This window comes from Lithobates pipiens, unplaced genomic scaffold (genome assembly GCF_037356315.1).
Source record: "Lithobates pipiens isolate NorthernLeopardFrog02 unplaced genomic scaffold, aLitPip1_a1.2 Scaffold_27, whole genome shotgun sequence".
NCBI classification, from domain to species: Eukaryota; Metazoa; Chordata; class Amphibia; order Anura; family Ranidae; genus Lithobates; species Lithobates pipiens.
The window spans coordinates 192,461,157-192,480,661 of NW_027507788.1; the positions used below are offsets into that span (position 1 = coordinate 192,461,157).

Sequence of the window (19,505 nt, forward strand, 5' to 3'; positions counted from 1 at the left end):
CACGACTCTGCTCTGGCTTTTGTTTAGGGCAGTGGTTCAAAATCTTGGTCTCTAAGTACTTCCAACAGGTCATGGTTTGCGAATTTCCCTTAAAATAAAATAGCGGTTATAAATACCAAGAAAATGACAAGGAGATCCAGAAAACATGACCTGTAGGGGGTAGTTGAGGACTGAGATTAGAAACCACTGGTTTATTGGTATAGACTGGAACAAATCTTTATAGTGATATTCCAACCAAAACTGGTGTAGATTTGGATAGAGTAGTAAGGCTCGGTTCACACAGGGGGCGATGCGAGGCGACACGACTTGCCGCGCCGCGACCTGCCGCGACCTCAGCGGCGACTTGCAAATGACTTCTGTATAGAAGTCAATGCAAGTCGCCCGAGGTCGCCCAAAAGTAGTTCAGGAACCTTTTTTCTAAGTCGGAGCGACTCGAGTCGCTCCTCTTAGAACGGTTCCGTAGTACAGAACGGGGGCGACTTGTCAGGTCGCGGCACGGCAAGTCGTGTCGCCTCGCGTCGCCCCCTGTGTGAACCGAGCCTTAAGGTTTAAATTCTTTGTTGGATTTTTTTTTTTTGCCCTGTGTATGCCTGTTGGAAGGATTTCCCAGCATTTCCTGTGTGGTCTCGGTGCCAGGAAGTGAGGGTAAAAGCTCTTCCTCCAGTCTACCCAGGACACTAAAGTCAGTTTTGGCTAAAATTGGGCCCCAGCAGATATTGTAATGGGCACCTATAGGCAGATTTGAGTGAGCCAACAGGGATTGGCCCAATTGAAGTCACTGTATGGCTTCCCCGACTTGACGGAAATCAATAGTTTAATCAACTTCTATGGAAGGGACATGGGAATTTTTCTATTCCTCGGCAGCTGAACATTGTACTCTGACAGCACCTGAGGGACAATATCTCCCATCTGTTTCGTTTGTATGGATGGAGGAGTCTGCTGGTGTGTTTTTTTTTTTTTTCTTTTTTTTTTCTTTTCTTTTTCTTTTTTCAGTCCACGCATACCAATCATAGTGCCAACCTCTGACATTATGAAGATGCAACACTTTAAGGTGTCAGATTTTCTGAATACTAATGTCCGATTAATTTTCCATAGCTCTGCTGTTTTCTTAGCATTTTATATACTTTTTTCATGGTATATTTGAGGCCTTGTTAAGGGTTTGGTATGAAAGTCATCATTATTTTTTTTTTATTTTTTTTTTTATCTTTTATGTAAAGGTGTGCAACAGATACAGACTTCTCATACATGAGACCATGATATGGTACAGGAATCACATCAGTTAGGCAGGTATATTCCGCAAGGAAATCAGTAAGCAATTAAAATAAGCAGCCATCTTAAAAAAGAGCAGTGAACATGTAGAAGTCAACAGTTAAGCCACGTACACACGGGCGGACTGTCTGGCCAACTTAGTCCGTCGAAACACATTTCAGCCGACAGTCCGCTCGTGTGTGGGCTTCAGCGGACTTTTTCAGCGTGCAGTCTGGCGGACTAAGTCTTTCGGAATTTCCGTAATATTGTCCGTCCAACTTTGGTTTCAGCGGACAGTCCGCTCGTCAGTAGGCTAGTTCGACGGACTAAGTATGGCGCATGCTCAGAAAGGATTTACACGGCAAAAGGTTGCATTGCTGTGTATTGGACTTCCTATTTCTAGTCCCGTCGTACGTGCTGTACACGTCATCGCGCAAGCTGTTGTTCATCCGTGTGTGGTCAAGTCCGTTCATTCGAAAGTAGGACGGACTGTCCGTCGGATTGTCTGACGGACTAAGTTGGCCATACAGTCCGCCCGTGTGTACGCTGTTTCAGGCTGGATTCACACCTATGCATTTTTTTGTGCTTTTCGTATTTTGCAGATTTGCACTACAGTCCATTTAACATGGTTTCCTATGGAACACGATCTGTAGTGCAAATCTGAAAAAAGCAAAAAGCACTAAAAATGCATAGGTGTGAATCAAGCCTTCGTCAAGGATATACATATGGGAACCAGAGGAGCCTTCTAGGGTGACTCATCTCAGACTAATCCTCCGAATTACAAAGAAAATAATTTCCCTGATTCCTGGGTGAGACCACTCATTCATATTGGCCAGGGGGAGGGGAAGGAGAAGAAAGTCGAATCAAGAGTAAAGGGGATCCATGTAAATTCCATGCACAGCAATTTCCTTTGGTTATAGAACAGAGAAATAAGTGAACACATGTAGCGAAGAGAAGGCAGCAGATAAACAAGTACAACATGCGTAGAGGGATTTTTTTCATCTGTGTATCGCCTGAGGCCGGTCACTTGACTGGGTATTTGTAAGTGTTTACAACCACTTTAAGGGAACTACAAGTGGTAAGGTGGTAAGATCTGGTGCAGCTCTGCATAGAAACCAATTGGCTTCCATTTTTTTTTGTCAAAGCCTAAAGTGGACCTTCAGTCTTCTTTTTTTATTTTTTTCTCAAATGCTTGTAAATGCGGCAAAATGGACATTTTAAAGTGGTTGTAAACCCTTACAAACCACTTTGACCTACAGGTAAGCCTAGATTAAGGCTTACCTGTAGGTCCAAGAAATATCTCCTAAACCTACACAGTTTAGAAGATATTTGGCAAAAGACAGGCACCGCTGTCTACAGTGCATGCGCCGTAGACAGTGGCTCGCAGGCACACTGAGAGCGCTGCTGTTAATGGTGATGTGCCGCGAGTGGCAGCCCCCGTGCGCATGCGTGGGAGTGATGTCATTGCGGCTCCGTCGAATGACAGAGCTGGAGCAGCGAGACCCACCAAGAAGATGGGGGCTCCATGCACAAGGGGACAGCGGTGACTCCGCTGGCTCCTGTGTCAGGTAAGTGACAACATAATGGACTAGTATGCGATGCATAGTAGTCCATTATGCTTTACCTTTGCAGGGAATCGGAGGAAATAACACCCATCAGGGTTTACTTCCTCTTTAAACATCGGTTACTATCTGTCAAGTTACATTGTTGTTAAAAAGAGGTTGTAAAAACGTCCCGTGTACATTAAGCCTAATAGTGCCCACCACCCTGGCCGAACAGCTATTTAGTGTGTTTTTGTTATTTGTTGAAGGCTGTGTTGTAGAAATAACTGGTTTGTGTGTCAAGAGACCCATTATCTAACATCAGGTTATGTCTGACCCGTGTCCTGACAGGAAGGTACATCAACACGATCCGGGTGATCTGCTACAATCCGCAGGATTATGATGAATGGATAGAACATTTGAAATGCGCTCAGCAACAAAACCGAGACTCCTCGTTATCTGGCTCCAGCAGTTTCTGCGGCTCACACTCTGCACATCATGAACAGGTAGACTACTAGTCAGAGCAGAGACTACCCAGCTCATTACTGGAGTGGATTGTCTGCCTGAAAATGGTGCACAATTCTAGAGATTATTAGTAGGGATTCCTGAGAGAAAGGGGAAATCTCCTAATTTGCATGGGACCCTTCCATGTAATAAAAGGGTGGGGGAGGGGACATTTTCTCAGTCGCTTTCTATACAGCAGCAGGAGGCCCCTATTCAGTGTTTTTGTGGAATGAAGTCTGACCGTAACAATACTGTGGTTCCTAAAGAATCTCTTTCCCACCAAAAGACCTTTCTAAGGGGTCACAAATATACCCTTTAGGATAAATGTTTTTGTTTTTAAGGTTTGTTCTGTGTTAACCGAAACTGCAAAAAACAAAACAAAAGACTATCTTGAACATTAACATGCAATTAGGCCAGGTTAAGTAGCATTAGATAGCTTAGAAGCTCCAATATTTGTTAGGGTGCCGACAAGTATGGAGCATTCGCAAGCAGTAAAATAAAAAGTTCACCTTTTACAAAAATAAACTAAAAAATTGCAGGTAAAAAAAATGTGCATTTTATTAGGAGTCTGCAAAGCACTGAACCTGAACAGGAAATTGTGGGCACAATGCAGGGCTCCTGCGGACAGTCTGTGTAAGCCGTCTGCTCGTACCTTGTATGGGCAGGCAGTTGCACACTAACAGGAAGAATCAATGAACTTCCAGAGCACGCAACAGCACTCTGATAGTTCAGCGAGAACTACAAGCCAACGGCCGCAAAAACTGTGGGTACCTGTAGTTCTCTCATTCACAGAACTCTGGCGAAGCCCCGCACAGCCCCGTGTTTGTTTTTTTTTTTTTTTCCTATTATGAGATCAGGTAGAGGATCCTCATCTCACCGTCACTAAAGGTGGCCAGGCGGCCCTGGTGCAGCATACAGTCTGTCATTGACATCGGTGGCTGTGGGCGCTGTACTCGTGCATACAGCTGTACTTTCATAAACCCAAGTACAGTGTGTGAGTATTTGCTGCATCGGGGCTACCTTGGCTGGGGAAATATGCTGGGAATTGTTAGGGTTTACATACACTTTTAGGGCTATGTGGCTACACTTTCTATTTTGTCTATAAAAACATAGTCGTTTTAATTTGAGAGGGATCTCAATTTTTTTTTTTTTTCAATGTCTTGGTACTTTTAACAATTTAATAGAAAAAAAAAAGCAATAATGAATCCTTTTCCAAATCACAGGTGACTGCAAGCTGCAGGAGCTCATTCACATCAGACGGTCGTACCAAATCCTGGGCGTCTTCAGTGAAGCTGCCCAACTCTAACCACCAATCAAACAACACTATTCAAGGCTCTGACCAGCCATCATACACAATACTGAGCGAACAAACCTTGCAGGAGGATCCTCTGTCACCTGGATATTCACAACCAGTTCATGTGAGTCCCTTACTATTCGTTATTGTTATGGTTTTTTTTTTCCTAAGTAAATAAAAATCAATAAATTGCATGATTATAATTTTACTTTAAGCTTATATTTTAAAGGCTCAATGTTTTTTTTACCTTAATGCATTCTCTGCATTAAGGTCAGAATCTGAGTGCCACTTCCCCTGCAGCCCTCCCCCATAATAACCGGAGCCCCATCTCAATCCAGCGATGTCCATGAGAGCAGCGGCTCTCTGGGGTCTCTCCCTCCTCATTGGCTCACACAGCAGCGGGATGTATTTAGTTAGTATCCATTTAAAGTTTTCTTTTGTAGCCGTGTTTTTTTTGTTTTTATGAATATGTATGCAATCGTAGTTTTAATAGTAAATAATTGAATGCATACCAGAGGGTTCCTTTCTTAACTGTTTAGTTTCTTGCAGGATTTCTTTTTTTTTTTAACAAAGAAATTGTGTTCATTGCTGCTGTAGCCTTGTTATGGAAAGAAATGCAATGCTGACACCTGCAGGCTACCAGGCAGTACTGCATTTTATCTAAAGCTGTCTATTACTAAAAATACTTGGAACATCAGTGAATCGCTTCTTTAAAAAAAACAAAAACAAAAAAAAACAAATGTAAAATTAAACCTTTGAATTGTGAAGTGGCAGAGTACTGATATTTTTTTTTTTTTTTTTTTTTTTTTTTTTTTTTAGTGTTTGGTGAATCCTAATTGGCCCAGTGGACAAAATGGATCGAGTGATCTTAAGAGAGGTGGCAGCATCCGCGAGTCTAAAGGAAAAAAGAACCTTTGCCTTCAAATTCCATCCGTAATGCCACAGACTTATGATCTGGAAAATACGCCCTTTATGAATATCCCAGAGACCCCTAGTGAAGATATCCTGTCCCCCTTATATAAAGAGCCATATTCATATGAAAAATCCAAAGGGCACGCCTCTTTTACACCCCAGCAGCTGGTAAGTTATGACTAAAGAGGCATTCATCTTTTACCGCAGTGGGTATCACCTCCGCCCTTCTTTTTTTAAATTTTTTTTATTACTTTTTATTTTAAAGAAAAACTAGTCCCCACATTTTGCAGGGTTGCTGGTCTGGCTTCCCCTCCTCCTGTAATTTTTTGTGGTTCATGAGAAATACAATTAATTTGGAAGATTTTGGGTCTGGTCAGTAAATTGCAAGGTCCCCATATGCTCCCTGCTGCATATGGTTGAAAAATATACCTTTAAGCAAATAAGTAAGATTTTATACTTGCCTTACTCCTATCTTTTACACACGGCACTTAGGCAAGTGTAACATCACAGTCCTCCTAGAGAGACCCTGTGAAGTGCAAGGATCCCCTGACTTGGCAAGCGCAAGGATCCCCTGACTTGGCAAGCGCAAGGATCCCCTGACTTGGCAAGCGCAAGGATCCCCAGACTTGGCAAGCGCAAGGATCCCCAGACTTGGCAAGCGCAAGGATCCCCAGACTTGGCAAGCGCAAGGATCCCCAGACTTGGCAAGCGCAAGGATCCCCAGACTTGGCAAGCGCAAGGATCCCCAGACTTGGCAAGCGCAAGGATCCCCAGACTTGGCAAGCGCAAGGATCCCCAGACTTGGCAAGCGCAAGGATCCCCAGACTTGGCAAGCGCAAGGATCCCCAGACTTGGCAAGCGCAAGGATCCCCAGACTTGGCAAGCGCAAGGATCCCCAGACTTGGCAAGCGCAAGGATCCCCAGACTTGGCAAGCGCAAGGATCCCCAGACTTGGCAAGCGCAAGGATCCCCAGACTTGGCAAGCGCAAGGATCCCCAGACTTGGCAAGCGCAAGGATCCCCAGACTTGGCAAGCGCAAGGATCCCCAGACTTGGCAAGCGCAAGGATCCCCAGACTTGGCAAGCGCAAGGATCCCCAGACTTGGCAAGCGCAAGGATCCCCAGACTTGGCAAGCGCAAGGATCCCCAGACTTGGCAAGCGCAAGGATCCCCAGACTTGGCAAGCGCAAGGATCCCCAGACTTGGCAAGCGCAAGGATCCCCAGACTTGGCAAGCGCAAGGATCCCCAGACTTGGCAAGCGCAAGGATCCCCAGACTTGGCAAGCGCAAGGATCCCCAGACTTGGCAAGCGCAAGGATCCCCAGACTTGGCAAGCGCAAGGATCCCCAGACTTGGCAAGCGCAAGGATCCCCAGACTTGGCAAGCGCAAGGATCCCCAGACTTGGCAAGCGCAAGGATCCCCAGACTTGGCAAGCGCAAGGATCCCCAGACTTGGCAAGCGCAAGGATCCCCAGACTTGGCAAGCGCAAGGATCCCCAGACTTGGCAAGCGCAAGGATCCCCAGACTTGGCAAGCGCAAGGATCCCCAGACTTGGCAAGCGCAAGGATCCCCAGACTTGGCAAGCGCAAGGATCCCCAGACTTGGCAAGCGCAAGGATCCCCAGACTTGGCAAGCGCAAGGATCCCCAGACTTGGCAAGCGCAAGGATCCCCAGACTTGCGAGAAGTTGCCCATGCACTAGAGTGGAGTAAATTCCTATGGGATTTGGGGTACTCTCCATACCCCAGGAATCTTGAAAGGATAGTGACATCATACCCTTCATATGCAGAAGTGTATAACCTTTTTTTTTTTTTTTTTTTTTTTTTTTTTTTTTTTCCTTTTTTATTATTCAAGATTAAATTTTTTTTTTTCACCTAATACACAGTATTTTTTACAGGGAGAGGTGGCCTGGATCTAATATAGGGACTATGTATTTTACTGCAAGTTTGCTAACAAATTTTCCAGGCTCATACAATTATGCTCAGCAAAATGTATTTTGGTGGAGTGGGTACCGGGTGTGATCCCACACTGGGAAAGGTTTGAAGAACAGTTTTTCATAACTACAAGTCATTGATAATGTTATACAGTATATATGATGATGTAAAAATAGGTTTGTAAATGATAACTATAAGTGTAGCACGTGTAGACTTAAATGGCTCTAATAGCTTATTCCTGGTAATGTCATATTACGGTGGCACCTGTACACCCTATCATTATAAAGATGTCCTCATTCTTAATGAGATGTGCACAGACAACATTATGTTAATGGTGCCAGTGTGCTTAAATAACCAGGCCTGATCTTTTTTTAATAAGTGCTTAATGTAGAAATTAGTTCAATAATAACCTTTAACCTTTAGTATGCTATAAAGACAAACATGTTTTTTTATTTTTTCATACAAGATTAGCTGGTGAATTTGGCCAATAGTCATTGATTTCAATTCGGGAAAAAATAAAGCATGCATTACAAAGTGTGTATGTCTTCATTTGATTCACTTATATACTTGTAACCAATTCATTGTATGTCCACAGTTAAGCAGAATGACCAGTTTGACAGATAGCCAGAAGACTACCTCACCATCTAATTCCCAGGCTTTGTCAATGTCTCCATTGTATGCTGAACCATATTCATCAACTGAATCGCCAAGTAACAAGCTGGTGGATGAGGTTAGTGTCAGATATCATCGAGAATATCACCTGTGTGTTTTCTCTTTTACACTTTGTGAATTAAAGCCAAGATCTTGCAATCGTGCCAAAGGGTATTTTTGGTTTTCTTGTTTCGTTTTTTTTTGGGGGGTGGGGGGTTAGAGTAGGGATAGTGTGAGAACTTCTGGGGTAGACAGGACAGGGAAATTAAAGTAAATGGGTTGGGTACACAGAGAACAGTTAAATCTGCTAGAAGTTCTAACCTATGCTTATTCAATCCAAAATATAATAATTTTTGGCCGTTGACCTTTAAGTATTATAATTTAAAGCTCAACTCTGGGCAAAAAAAAGTTTTTCCAATGCAGTGGTGCTTTTCCTGCTTTGCACAGGTACTTTATTTTTTTTTTGTCTAGAGGTGAGCAGAATGTATATATACTTACCTGATCCTTCTGAAAATGGCCCACCGTGCAGCGGGGGGGTTCAAGGTCTATGTAGCCTGCTCTGACATCAAACAGTCCACTGTTTAAGACTGTTGGAGCTCGGAGATGCCGGACCAGTCTTGTGCTAAGAGGATCAGGTAAGTATATCTCTGCTCTCCTCCCCACTAGAAAAAAACATGCCGTTAACCAGTGCAGTGCGGGCACAGTCCCACTGCGAGGGAAATGGTTTTATTTATTTTTTTGCCCAGATTTGGGCTTTAAAATTGTAATAAAACCTACTTCTCATAATCGTTTATTCTGTCTCTCACTAATAGAGCAAGGTTTAGCATGTGTATGTACTAACCGTAGATCAGATGAATCTTTTTAAAGCTTCACTAATAGTAATAATAGTGTGTAGAGAAAATATTTAAGGTTAATATTTTTTATCTCTCAATAAGATTTTACAACATCTGACTTCAAACCGCACTGAGAGCCATGTCTCCGACCTGAAGATAAACAGATCATTCCATGGGAAAAGCAGCCCACACCCAGCCATTCAGAAGAAGTATTCCCATCCAGTGACCGGGAGCCAGAAGCTTGTGAGGCCCATGGTGCACCGGAACAGTGAACCAGACACATCAATCGACTCCAGGCTCATACCCACAAAACAGAACCAGACCCCCTTCTTCAAAAGTGTAAGTCTTCCTTTGCCATGAAATTTCACATTTTTACTATGTTCCCACAGGTACATTGATGTCTGAAATAATGTGAATATTCCTGGTTACATCTATTTTGTAAAGAGTTTAATTATCGGCTTCGGTTGAGCACTTCGGTGGGTTTACAGCCCAAATAGGGTTTTTGTAGTTACAATCAACCCAATTTTTTTTGTTAGTTTTGAGTAGAGTAGGAAGATAGAGTAAGATAGAAACCCTATTAGGTTTTTATCGCTTACCTGGGTTCCATTGACAAGACCCTCTCACTGACTATTCTGGTGATAATAGATTTAAAGGGTAGTAAGTGAGCGAAAATCTACAATCGCAGACCGAAATACCATTTTTTTTTTTTTCTTTTGTAGAACCAGTCTGTTTTTATATCAGCCTCTTGTAGATCTCTGCCCAGCAGGATTTGGACTGCAAGAGGATAGGACAATCTGCGAGTGAATCGGGCTTTACTACACTGCCCAAAGTGACCTCCTCATACCCAATCAAATGTTAGGATGGTCCTTGACCATGCTGTATTGCCTAAACTGCTGTAAAGAATAACTAGATCATATCCTGAAAGTAATATCATTCTTACTTACATATTTTAGTCATGAATTTTTATCTTTTTTGCTTTTGCCTCCACTTTAAATGGTTTACCAGTGCAGTTGCTTTAATTACTTACATTTTTTTTTAAATGATATAGTAATTTACTGGATGCAAACTAAAAGTTAAAACTGGGCTTGTGCTGGGATTGACTGTCCTGAACAATTATGGGTGGGAGGATGGGGGAGCTCACGTGGGGGGTCCTTACTAGTGCTATGTCTGGAGGCAGGGCAGGGAAATGGAGACTTTAGAACTGGGGCGTTTAGAAAATGTAGTCCTTGTAGTAAGCAATATGGCACAGCTATTGTGAACTTTAGGCACATTATTTTTACAATTCGTTTGATATAAATTGTCACTGTATTTGTTTATTTATTTATTTATTTATTTATTTTTTTATTACAATTTTTGCCAAGGCTTACCTATTATACTAGATGTGATTGTAACCATATTAGTGCAATTGTGACAGAGAAAATTGAGTACTGTCCGAAAAGGAAAAGCTTTCAGGGTATGTCCCCTTCTTCACCGATTGGACCTTGAAGAAGGGGACGTACCCCGAAAGCTTTTCCTGAAAAATTGTATGTTAGTGCAAATAAAAAAAAATCACGGACAGTACTCGATTTTCTCTATTATTCTAGCAAAGGTCAAAAGTTAGTATCTGTAATACAGAAGCATGCATGTTCTTACTATATTGTAAACACTTTTTTTTATAATTTCATTGTAGATATCCTCAGTCAAAGAAGAAATTTCTTTCTCTCACCACAACAAAGAAGGTAATGTCATAAAGCTGTCGTAATGTTTATAGCACCAAACTGCTGCAAGGGTAATTGAGGGGAAAAAGTTCACAAGTGATAAGCCAGCTCCAATTATCAGGTTAACTGGTTATAAATTTACTATCGCTTTTTTGAAAACTATAGTAAGTTTATTTTGTAATCATGTCTGCCTTGTTGCCGACAAACCTTTGCGTTATCCATGAACACTCGCCAAAGACTAAGTTGCAACACTTACCGATGCCCAAAATAATCCATGGCCAGCTTTAGTGTGTTCTGAGTGGTATTTCTAGTTGAGTTTTTTTTCTTGTTTTTCCTGTTTGTAGCCCTTCTATGTAGCAGCATAGTGATCCAACAGCCCTTGGCCATTGTTGAAAGCACTGAAGGTCACTGTGCAGTCCCAGTTTTCACCAACAGGTGTCATTGCTTTTATTTCATTAATTGCAGGGATCTGAGCCAGGAATGTCCAAAATCTGTGAAAAAGTTCAACCTGAGTGAGTGTCTAAAGACAACTGAAACAAAAGGGATTTCCAGTGTTCATGAAAACCTACTTTATAATCTGTTGCTTTATGGTTCTCCAGACTGCAAGTTCAGTGCAAAACATTTGATTTGGACTTATCGGTTCATTCATAGTTACATAGTTAGTAAGGTTGAATAAAAACGCCAGTCCATCCAGTTCAACCTGAGTGTCTACAATTGTCCCTATCTTTGTACATTGCACACTCACATTGGTCCCTGCCCACAAGGAGCCCACAATCCATGGTCCCCATTCATATACTAGGACCAATTTTGGACAGAAGCCAATTAACCTACCTGCAAGTCTTTGGAGTGTGGGAGGAAACCGGAGTACCCGGAGGAAACCCACGCAGGCACAGGGAGAACATGCAAACTCCAGGCAGGTAGTGGTTGGGATTCGAACCAGTGACCCTTCTTACTGCTAGGTCAGAGTGCTAACCACTAAACCACTGTCCTGCCCTAAACCACTGTCCTGCCCTAAACCACTGTCCTGCCCTAAACCACTGTCCTGCCCTAAACCACTGTGCCACCCTCCCCAGTTGCGAGTTCCTGCTCAATGCTTATCTAATTGTACACATAATATAAATTCTTATATCTTAAGTATGTGTGCTATTAAGGTAAACACTCAATAATGCAGTTATGCAGTTGCAGTGCACACTTGCTCACAAGAAAGCGCAGAGTGATGTTCTCGGTGTGCTGCTGTTTGTATTCCATCAGGGTGGGGATTTATGTTTTGGGCCAGACTACACTGACGCTATAGTGAAGGTATCCAGTTTTTGCTGGTGTATAGTGGACAAAACTACTGTGTAAACTTCCTTGGGACAACACAATATACAGTTTTATTATAGCCAATAAACATATGTTACATTACAGTTGACCAAGATGCATTACATTTATAATCAATTATAAGTACCTACCTTGAAACACTTACTTTCTGTTCTTCCAGTTGAAGATATGTTTGACCTGCCCTCCTCTGAAAGTCTGAAGCCGGACAGTTTGGAGCACGACTATGCAGAGTTACAAAGCTTTCAGAGTGACCTCAGCTATGACAACATTTGGGACTATGAAGGCAAGGACAAAGATCTAAATTGGTTTTCTCCACCTCCTTACCCAGGACATGCTTACCTTGGTATCCAGCATGGGAAGGCTGTAGCTAGCCGTTGGTTGTAAAGAAGATATTTGGAGTTACTGTCATGAACAAAGGGTTGATTTGTACCCCGTACCGTTGTGAAGGACATGTTGCTGCTTTTTGTTACACTGGGAGCTTGGCTGCCCAGCAGGAATATCACTGGTAGCTGCCAATTTTGGGGCCTTTTATACCCATAAATGATCCTTTGTTATCTGTCTGCTGCTTGCAGAGATATTGTATTAGATCAGGGACTGGTGGAAAAGCTATGTCCCTCACGTTCTCATGTTATTTTTGCCTTTACAACTTTGTTCTTGTTTAAACAGACACTATAGGGAGTTTTTGCACATAAAAAATACAAAGCACGTGTTTCTAATTTACCTCCAGCTTGGCACAGCCCAGTCCCCAAACCTGACTTTTGTGACTAGCATCTGACAAAACACGCAATGCCTTCATTCGTAAATAGCCTAAACACTCCCTGCTTTGTAGAACCTCCCAAAATACAAACATGTCTTGGAGAAGCATCTAAACCCATAACCACTGCTGGGACCCAGATGATGTGATTACTGGGGATGTAGATGTTCACTATTATTTACTAAAGCAAGCCATACATGGATCGAAATTCGCTGGTTCAGCAGGGACTGGACAGATTTTGATCCCTGTATGGGCTAGCTGGTTGTACACTGAGTTTTTCGTGAACCGTAAGTGCCTCCAGCTATAGCTGGCAAAATTGATCATTGTATTCTGCTGGCAAGGGAGCTTTCCTTGCTGGCAGAACATAATAGGGCTGTGGGTGTGATTTCCCCTACCAGCGCCGAGCCTGTTGATGGGAAAATCTGCACCTTTTTTTTTTTTTTCTATTCCACCTGCTGTTATGGCCTGCTTAAGGCTGAACTTATGTATTGTCAGTGGGGAGCCTTCCCTGCCGGCAGAATACAATGGTCAGTGTTGCCAGCTGTACCCAGGGGGGGCACTTATTCAGGAAAAACCCGAAAGGCCATCCTAAAGGCCCAATAGAAATAGAGAACATCCTAAAATTTTTGCTGTGATTGCAGTACTCCAAGGGAATTCCTTGGATTCAGGAAATATTCTCTCTGTAATGCTTCTTGCTCCTATCAATAGATAGAATGGTTTTGTAGTTTATATTGAAACTGTTAATATGTAAAAAAATATTTAATTAATAATTGGTTTATTTCAGCCATAAGGACCTTTTTTGTTTTTTTTTGTTTTTATACTGGTTTTAAGGGTCATGTTGTTCTTATTTAACATAAAGCAATATTTATTAAGAACGGTTGCACTGTTTCTGGACTGTACATAATTTTTAAGGAATGTATGTTTTGAAGGGTGGGTTGTTTTTTTTTTTTTTTTTTTTTTTTTTTAGTTCTTTTGGAAATGTTATACTGTTAACTTTCTAAATAAAATCTCACCACTTCCCTTTCTGTGTGTCTTTTGTTTCACCATCAATAGATCCAAGAGATTTATAATTGGATATAAATTTGTTTGCCAAAAAAATCGCTCACGTACGATATTCTCCCAGGTCATGTTCCAGGTAGATGTAATTGGGGAAATCAAATTAGTTGGTAAGGAAATACAAGACCACATTTATGCTTGAAATGCAAATCGGTCCCTGCTCCTAAGAGCTTACAATCTTAAGGTTTCTACCTCATATTCATACTTAACCACTTCCCGACCAGCGCACGACGATGTACGTCGACAGAATGGCACGGGCAGGCATATTGGCGTACATGTACGTCCAATATTCGATGCCGCCGTGCCATCGGGAGCGCGCCGCCGGCGGCGCGCTCCCGCGCTGGTCGGGGGCCCCGTGAGTCCGGTCGCGGGACCCGCGGACTCGATTGCTGCGGGCATCCCCGCGATCGTCTCACGGAGCGGCCGAATGGAGGAAATGCTGTGTAAACAACATTTTTCCATTCTGCCTAGCAACTAGTGATGCTGATCTCTGCTCCATGTGATTGGAGAAGAGATCAGTGTACACTAAATGAAAGCCCAACCCCCCCACAGTTGGTAACACACCCCTAGGAACACTTAACCCCTACACTGCCACCCACTGGTTAACCCTTTCACTGCCAGTGTCATTTACACAGGAATCACTGCATTTATATAGCAGTGATTACTGTATAAATGACAATGGTCCCAAAAATGTCCGATGGGTCCCCCACAATGTCGCAGTCGCAATAAAAATCGCAGATCGCCGCCATTACTAGTAAAAAAAAAAAAAAAAAATTATTAATAAAAATGCTATAAAACTATCCCTATTTTGTAAACGCTATAACTTTTGCGCAAACCAATCAATAATCGCTTATTGCGATTTTTTTTTTTACCAAAAATATGTAGAAGAATACGTATCGGCCTAAACTGAGGGAAAAAATTTTTTTTTATATATTTTTGGGGGATATTCATTATAACAAAAAGTAAAAAATAATGCGTTTTTTTCAAAATTATCGCTCTATTTTTGTTTATAGCGCAAAAAATAAAAACCGCAGGGGTGATCAAATACCACCAAAAGAAAGCTCTATTTGTGGGAAAAAAAGGACGTTAATTTTGTTTGGGAGCCACGTCGCACAACCGCGCAATTGTCAGTTAAAGCAACGCAGTGCCGAATCGCAAAAAGTGGTCTGGTCTTTGACCAGCAAATTGGTCCGGTCTGAAAGTGGTTAATCACGTACTAGGGACAATTTTAGACAGAAGCCAATTAAACCTACCAGTATGTCTTTGGAGTGTTGGTTCAAAACCCTAGCAAGCACAAGGAGAACATGACTACTCCAGTATAGTTCCTGGTTGTGTGATCCCTGATACAGCCAGATAAACTAACCACAGCTATTTTTGGTAAATAAGATGTATTTCAGCTGTCAGTATTTCCTACTATTACTAAAATACGGTAAGCCAAATGAAAAAGACATTGTCCTATACAATAAATATAACTGCTTGAATCTGTTTTGTAAAGCAGCAGGATCACTTTATCAACCGTGCATTTTTCTTTTTCTTTGCCAACGTTGACATCAATACTCCTTTAACATGTGCCAAGGTGTAACACAGATGTGAGGTGGCACCAATTAAAACATTTTGCTAACCTATGTACTTGCATTGAGGTGTGTTAAACGTGCATATATGTGCATTGAATGCCTTACACCCTGAAAAATAATTAGGTGATAAGGGGAGGCTTTAAAGTTAACAGATACAGGAGTATGGTCTGGGCTGTAAAATCCTGTTATGCAGTACCCCTACTGAACTGTGCAGCAACTGGCTACAAGTGCCCAGGCCTGGACTGGCCATGGGGCACACTGGAAGTTTTGCTCGGTTGGCCTGGGGCTGCCCAGTCTGTGGCCTGTTGATGACTGGGCCACACAGCAGGAGGTTAGTGGTGACTGTGGTCTGGACAGGGCTAACACAGACTGTGTTAGCCACTTACTTACTGCTATGCGGCCATGGCTGTGTCTCCTCGCCTGCCATCCTATCAGCAGAGCAGGGGGCCAGAGGAGTTGGACGGGGACCCACCAGGGGCAGAACTATCAGCGGGGTTGCTGGCTGCAGGGCTCTAAGCTGAGTCTCCTCCCCCTGCATGGATGGGAGAGGAGAGATGGCTCATCTGCTCTTCCTCAATCCACCGCTCTCCTCCTGTGCCTGCTCCGCCCACACTCCCTGGGGATTTGTGGGCACGTAGTTTGAGGCCACCAGACAGAAGAGAAAAGGTGCTGATTCCTGGGGCGAGTAAGCTCGCCCTCTATCCCCTGTCTGTGACTGAAATCTCCCTCCCCCTCTCTCCCTTCTCTCTCCTGCCTCCCAGTGTATAATAGGGCTGCAACTAACGAATATTTTCATAGTCAATTAGTTGGCCGATTATTGTTTCGATTAATCGGTTAATAACCTTTAAAAAAAAAAAAAGTGTGGTGTATAATTTAGTTAATATGTACATTAGGAAAAAAAAGCAATTTATTCTTAAATATCTCTATGCAGTGGTAAATATAAATAACCAACTATATGGTTAGAGAGCAAAATCTCTAATCCGCTCTGAGAATAACAGACAGAAGAGATATACTGTATATAGTATTAGAGGAGATCTTCCCTCAAAAAAATAAAATGTAATTTTAAGAATGTTTGTTTGATTTACTAATCGTTAGTGGGGGTCAAATTGCTGTTCATTTTCAACCACAGTGATGGGAAAATTTGGAAATAGAAAACTGCTTGGTGAAAAAAAAAAAATCAGACAGTGTATGTGGTTTTTGTTCAGAAATGACATTCATTTTAAAAACAGAATGTTAAAAACAAGCGAAAATTTCAAAACAACATTCTTTCATTCAGCGAATGTACAGAGATTTTTCGTCTGAATATTGTTCCGTGTGGCCAGCATAAGGCTCGGTATGCAGTTTGCTTTTGATCTGTTTCTGCAGTGCTTTTTGCTGTGCATTTTGATTTTTGTGCATTATTTTGCTGTGATTAGATTTTTTGCTTTTTTTTTTTTTTTTGGCCAATTTGTTGTTGGGCAGATTAAAAAACACAAATTGCTGCAAAACCCATTACATGCTTTTCTGCAGCTTCTCCGCAGCTTCTCCATTGAAGTATATTGAACCAAAAAAGCATTGTTTTGCGTTTTAAAAAAAAAAGTCCCTGACCCTTTCCAAATACACAGCGGTTGAAAAAAGCTGAACGTGTCCCATAGGAAACCATGTAAATGAACTGTAGTGCGTTTCTGCAAAAACCGCCAAAAAACACATAGGTGTGAACCAGGCCTAAGACGTTTAGTAACATAATGGGGTTAAAAAAAACTAAAAGTAGCCCTTTATAGTACAGCAAAAAGCAGATAATCACTACTGTAAGGGGATAATTTTTTTTAACTGTAGAGCAGTGAAAGTGGTATTTACAGTAGAGATTATTTGCTATTTTTGTACTATAAAGGGCTCATTTTTTATTTTAACCCCATTATGTTACTGGCCGATTAATCGATTATGAAAATAATAATCGATTAATTTCATAATCGATTAGTTGTTTCAGCCCTAGTGTATACATTAATGTAAGGGGTGCTCTGTGGATGCTGATGTAAGTTGGGGCTTTGAACAAAGACCCCCCCCTTACGTTAGAGTTTCCCTTTTACCAGAGTTCCCAGCTTTCCCCCTTTTACATAAGAGCCCCCTTAAATCAGGTTTCACAGAACACCCCTTACATCAGAGTTCTCCTTTACATTAGAATCCACGGAGCTCCCCCCCCTAACAGTGTAAGTGGAAATTCTGTGAACCCTGATGTAAGGGGACTGTGCAGACTTTGATGTAAGGAACAGGGACCAGGAGGAGCTGGAGATGTGCACAGAGAGCATGAGTAGAATAAAACCTTGGTTTGAGAGTGTTTTGCAAGAGAAGCAAAAAAAAATGCTTTAGAAATTTTGACTTGATATACAAGTAGCATCATGTCACAACTGAATATGAAAGAGTAGAGCGGCGCCTCTAAGTGTAACAATATGGTTACATTTAATGAAGATGCAACATTTAGCAACTCACATGGTTTACCCCGGATGCCTGCATATTTTACCTGCATATTTTACCTGCATACTTTACCCCGGATGCCCGCATACTTAGATGTGCCTCTTTTAATCATCAACCATGTGAGTTGCTAAATATTGTACCTTCCTTAAATGTAACCATATTACTATACTTTGTTGCCTCTCTTCTCTTTTATACTCTGTAGCTCCTGATATATATATATATATTTTTTTTTTTTTTTTGCTTCTAATTCCCTTGTGAATGGACATTTTATGGTTGCACAACCTGGTCACATTGCTATAATCTTTTTATATGAACTATAAACTGAAGGACCAATGAATAAATGGTTGTGGAGTGAATCATTTGAGTTTCCATTATTTTGTTATGGGGAAATTTGCATTGATATACAAGTGCTTTGGATTACAAGCCTGTTTTTGGAAGGAATTATGCCTGCAATCCAAGGTTTTACTGTATTTTCATATTAACATTTTAGGTAATCCGATTCAGATCTGCAGCTCCTCTTGCCCTCATGATTAACATCGTCAGTGGGGTGTGAGACCCTGGAGGGGGGAAGACACAGGTTGAATCCTGCCTCTGCCCTGCCAAAGATAGGACTATGCAGGGGAGGCAGAGAATAAAAGGGAGCACTGATTTGGAGAGAAAAGGATGGGGGAGTGGGGACACAACTGCAAGGGGCTGTGATTGCTAGAGGCACTATGATATAAAGAGGACTGCACTGTAAAGGGACACTGTAATCATTACAGTGCAGACCCCTTTGTACCGCAGTGCCCCTTTACATTACAGTCCCAAGGTCCATATAAAAATTGGCTGCTTAGTCTAAATTGTGCAGGCCTATTTTTTTTGTCCCAGTCCAGGCCTGAAAGTCTCTACAGTTATTTTACAATTGACCTTGCATCTTGTGTCAGAGTAGATTACAACTGGGTGGAAAAGTCAAAGTGGCCAGTACACAGGCTTATTGTTACATAATGTCTAAAAGACATTACAATTTTAACGAGCTATTGTAGGTACCATGTAGATCATGTTATTAGAGCTATTTAAATAGCGTATGTAAAGGTAAAATACATACATGGTTGAAAAAAGTCCTTCCGGGTTAAACCCAAACAAAAAAAATAAAAATACATCCTACATTTCTGCAAGACATGCCCATTTTCCCATGTTTTTATTATTTTAATAATGCTGCAAGTACAGAAAAATAACTTTTGATGTGCCATAAATATAGTATGCTTCCCCTACTTTCCACATTTGTATGAGAACACAGTATTTCTGGATATGAATTCCAAAGCAATGAAAGTTGTCAGCCCTAACTTAACTTCTAAAGCATTAAAGAAGAACCCAGACCCTCGGCTCCATCGCCCTTTATCAAACTGATAAGACATATTTTTGAAAGCAATTTATTTTAACAGTCCAAAAGGGCAGCACATAAGAGCAGTTAATAGTTAAATATATACACTATAAGGACTTGTTCACAGCAAAATGTAGTGCAGGAAACCTGCTTTACACTCACATTTCCTACACATTCAAAATGCAATGGGTGTGTAATCTGCTGTGGGTGTCAATATAATCTTAATGCCATCACAAATGCAGTCTGTTTGCCTGCACTGGATCGCATGGTATCGCAGTATCATGCAATCGAGTTTCAATGCTTTTTTTTTTTAAAACCAGCCCTTTAAATTGTATGTGATTCAAACAGCCACCAAAAAATTACTTATCACTCTTTGA

The 19,505-nt window shown here is 41.7% G+C and overlaps 1 protein-coding gene across 1 annotated transcript in view; it reads left to right on the top strand.

Annotated features, from left to right (window-relative positions):
- PLEKHN1 (pleckstrin homology domain containing N1) overlaps positions 1-13,712 on the top strand; it is a 71,629-nt gene extending 57,917 nt beyond the window's left edge. The window contains exons 10-16 of the mRNA XM_077458086.1: positions 3,141-3,295; positions 4,517-4,711; positions 5,407-5,667; positions 8,028-8,162; positions 9,019-9,255; positions 10,586-10,634; positions 12,094-13,712. Coding sequence (XP_077314212.1) covers positions 3,141-3,295; positions 4,517-4,711; positions 5,407-5,667; positions 8,028-8,162; positions 9,019-9,255; positions 10,586-10,634; positions 12,094-12,317 — 1,256 coding nt within the window. The 3' untranslated portion in view covers positions 12,318-13,712. The remainder of the gene's footprint in view (positions 1-3,140; positions 3,296-4,516; positions 4,712-5,406; positions 5,668-8,027; positions 8,163-9,018; positions 9,256-10,585; positions 10,635-12,093) is intronic.
- The last annotated feature ends 5,793 nt before the right edge of the window (positions 13,713-19,505 follow it).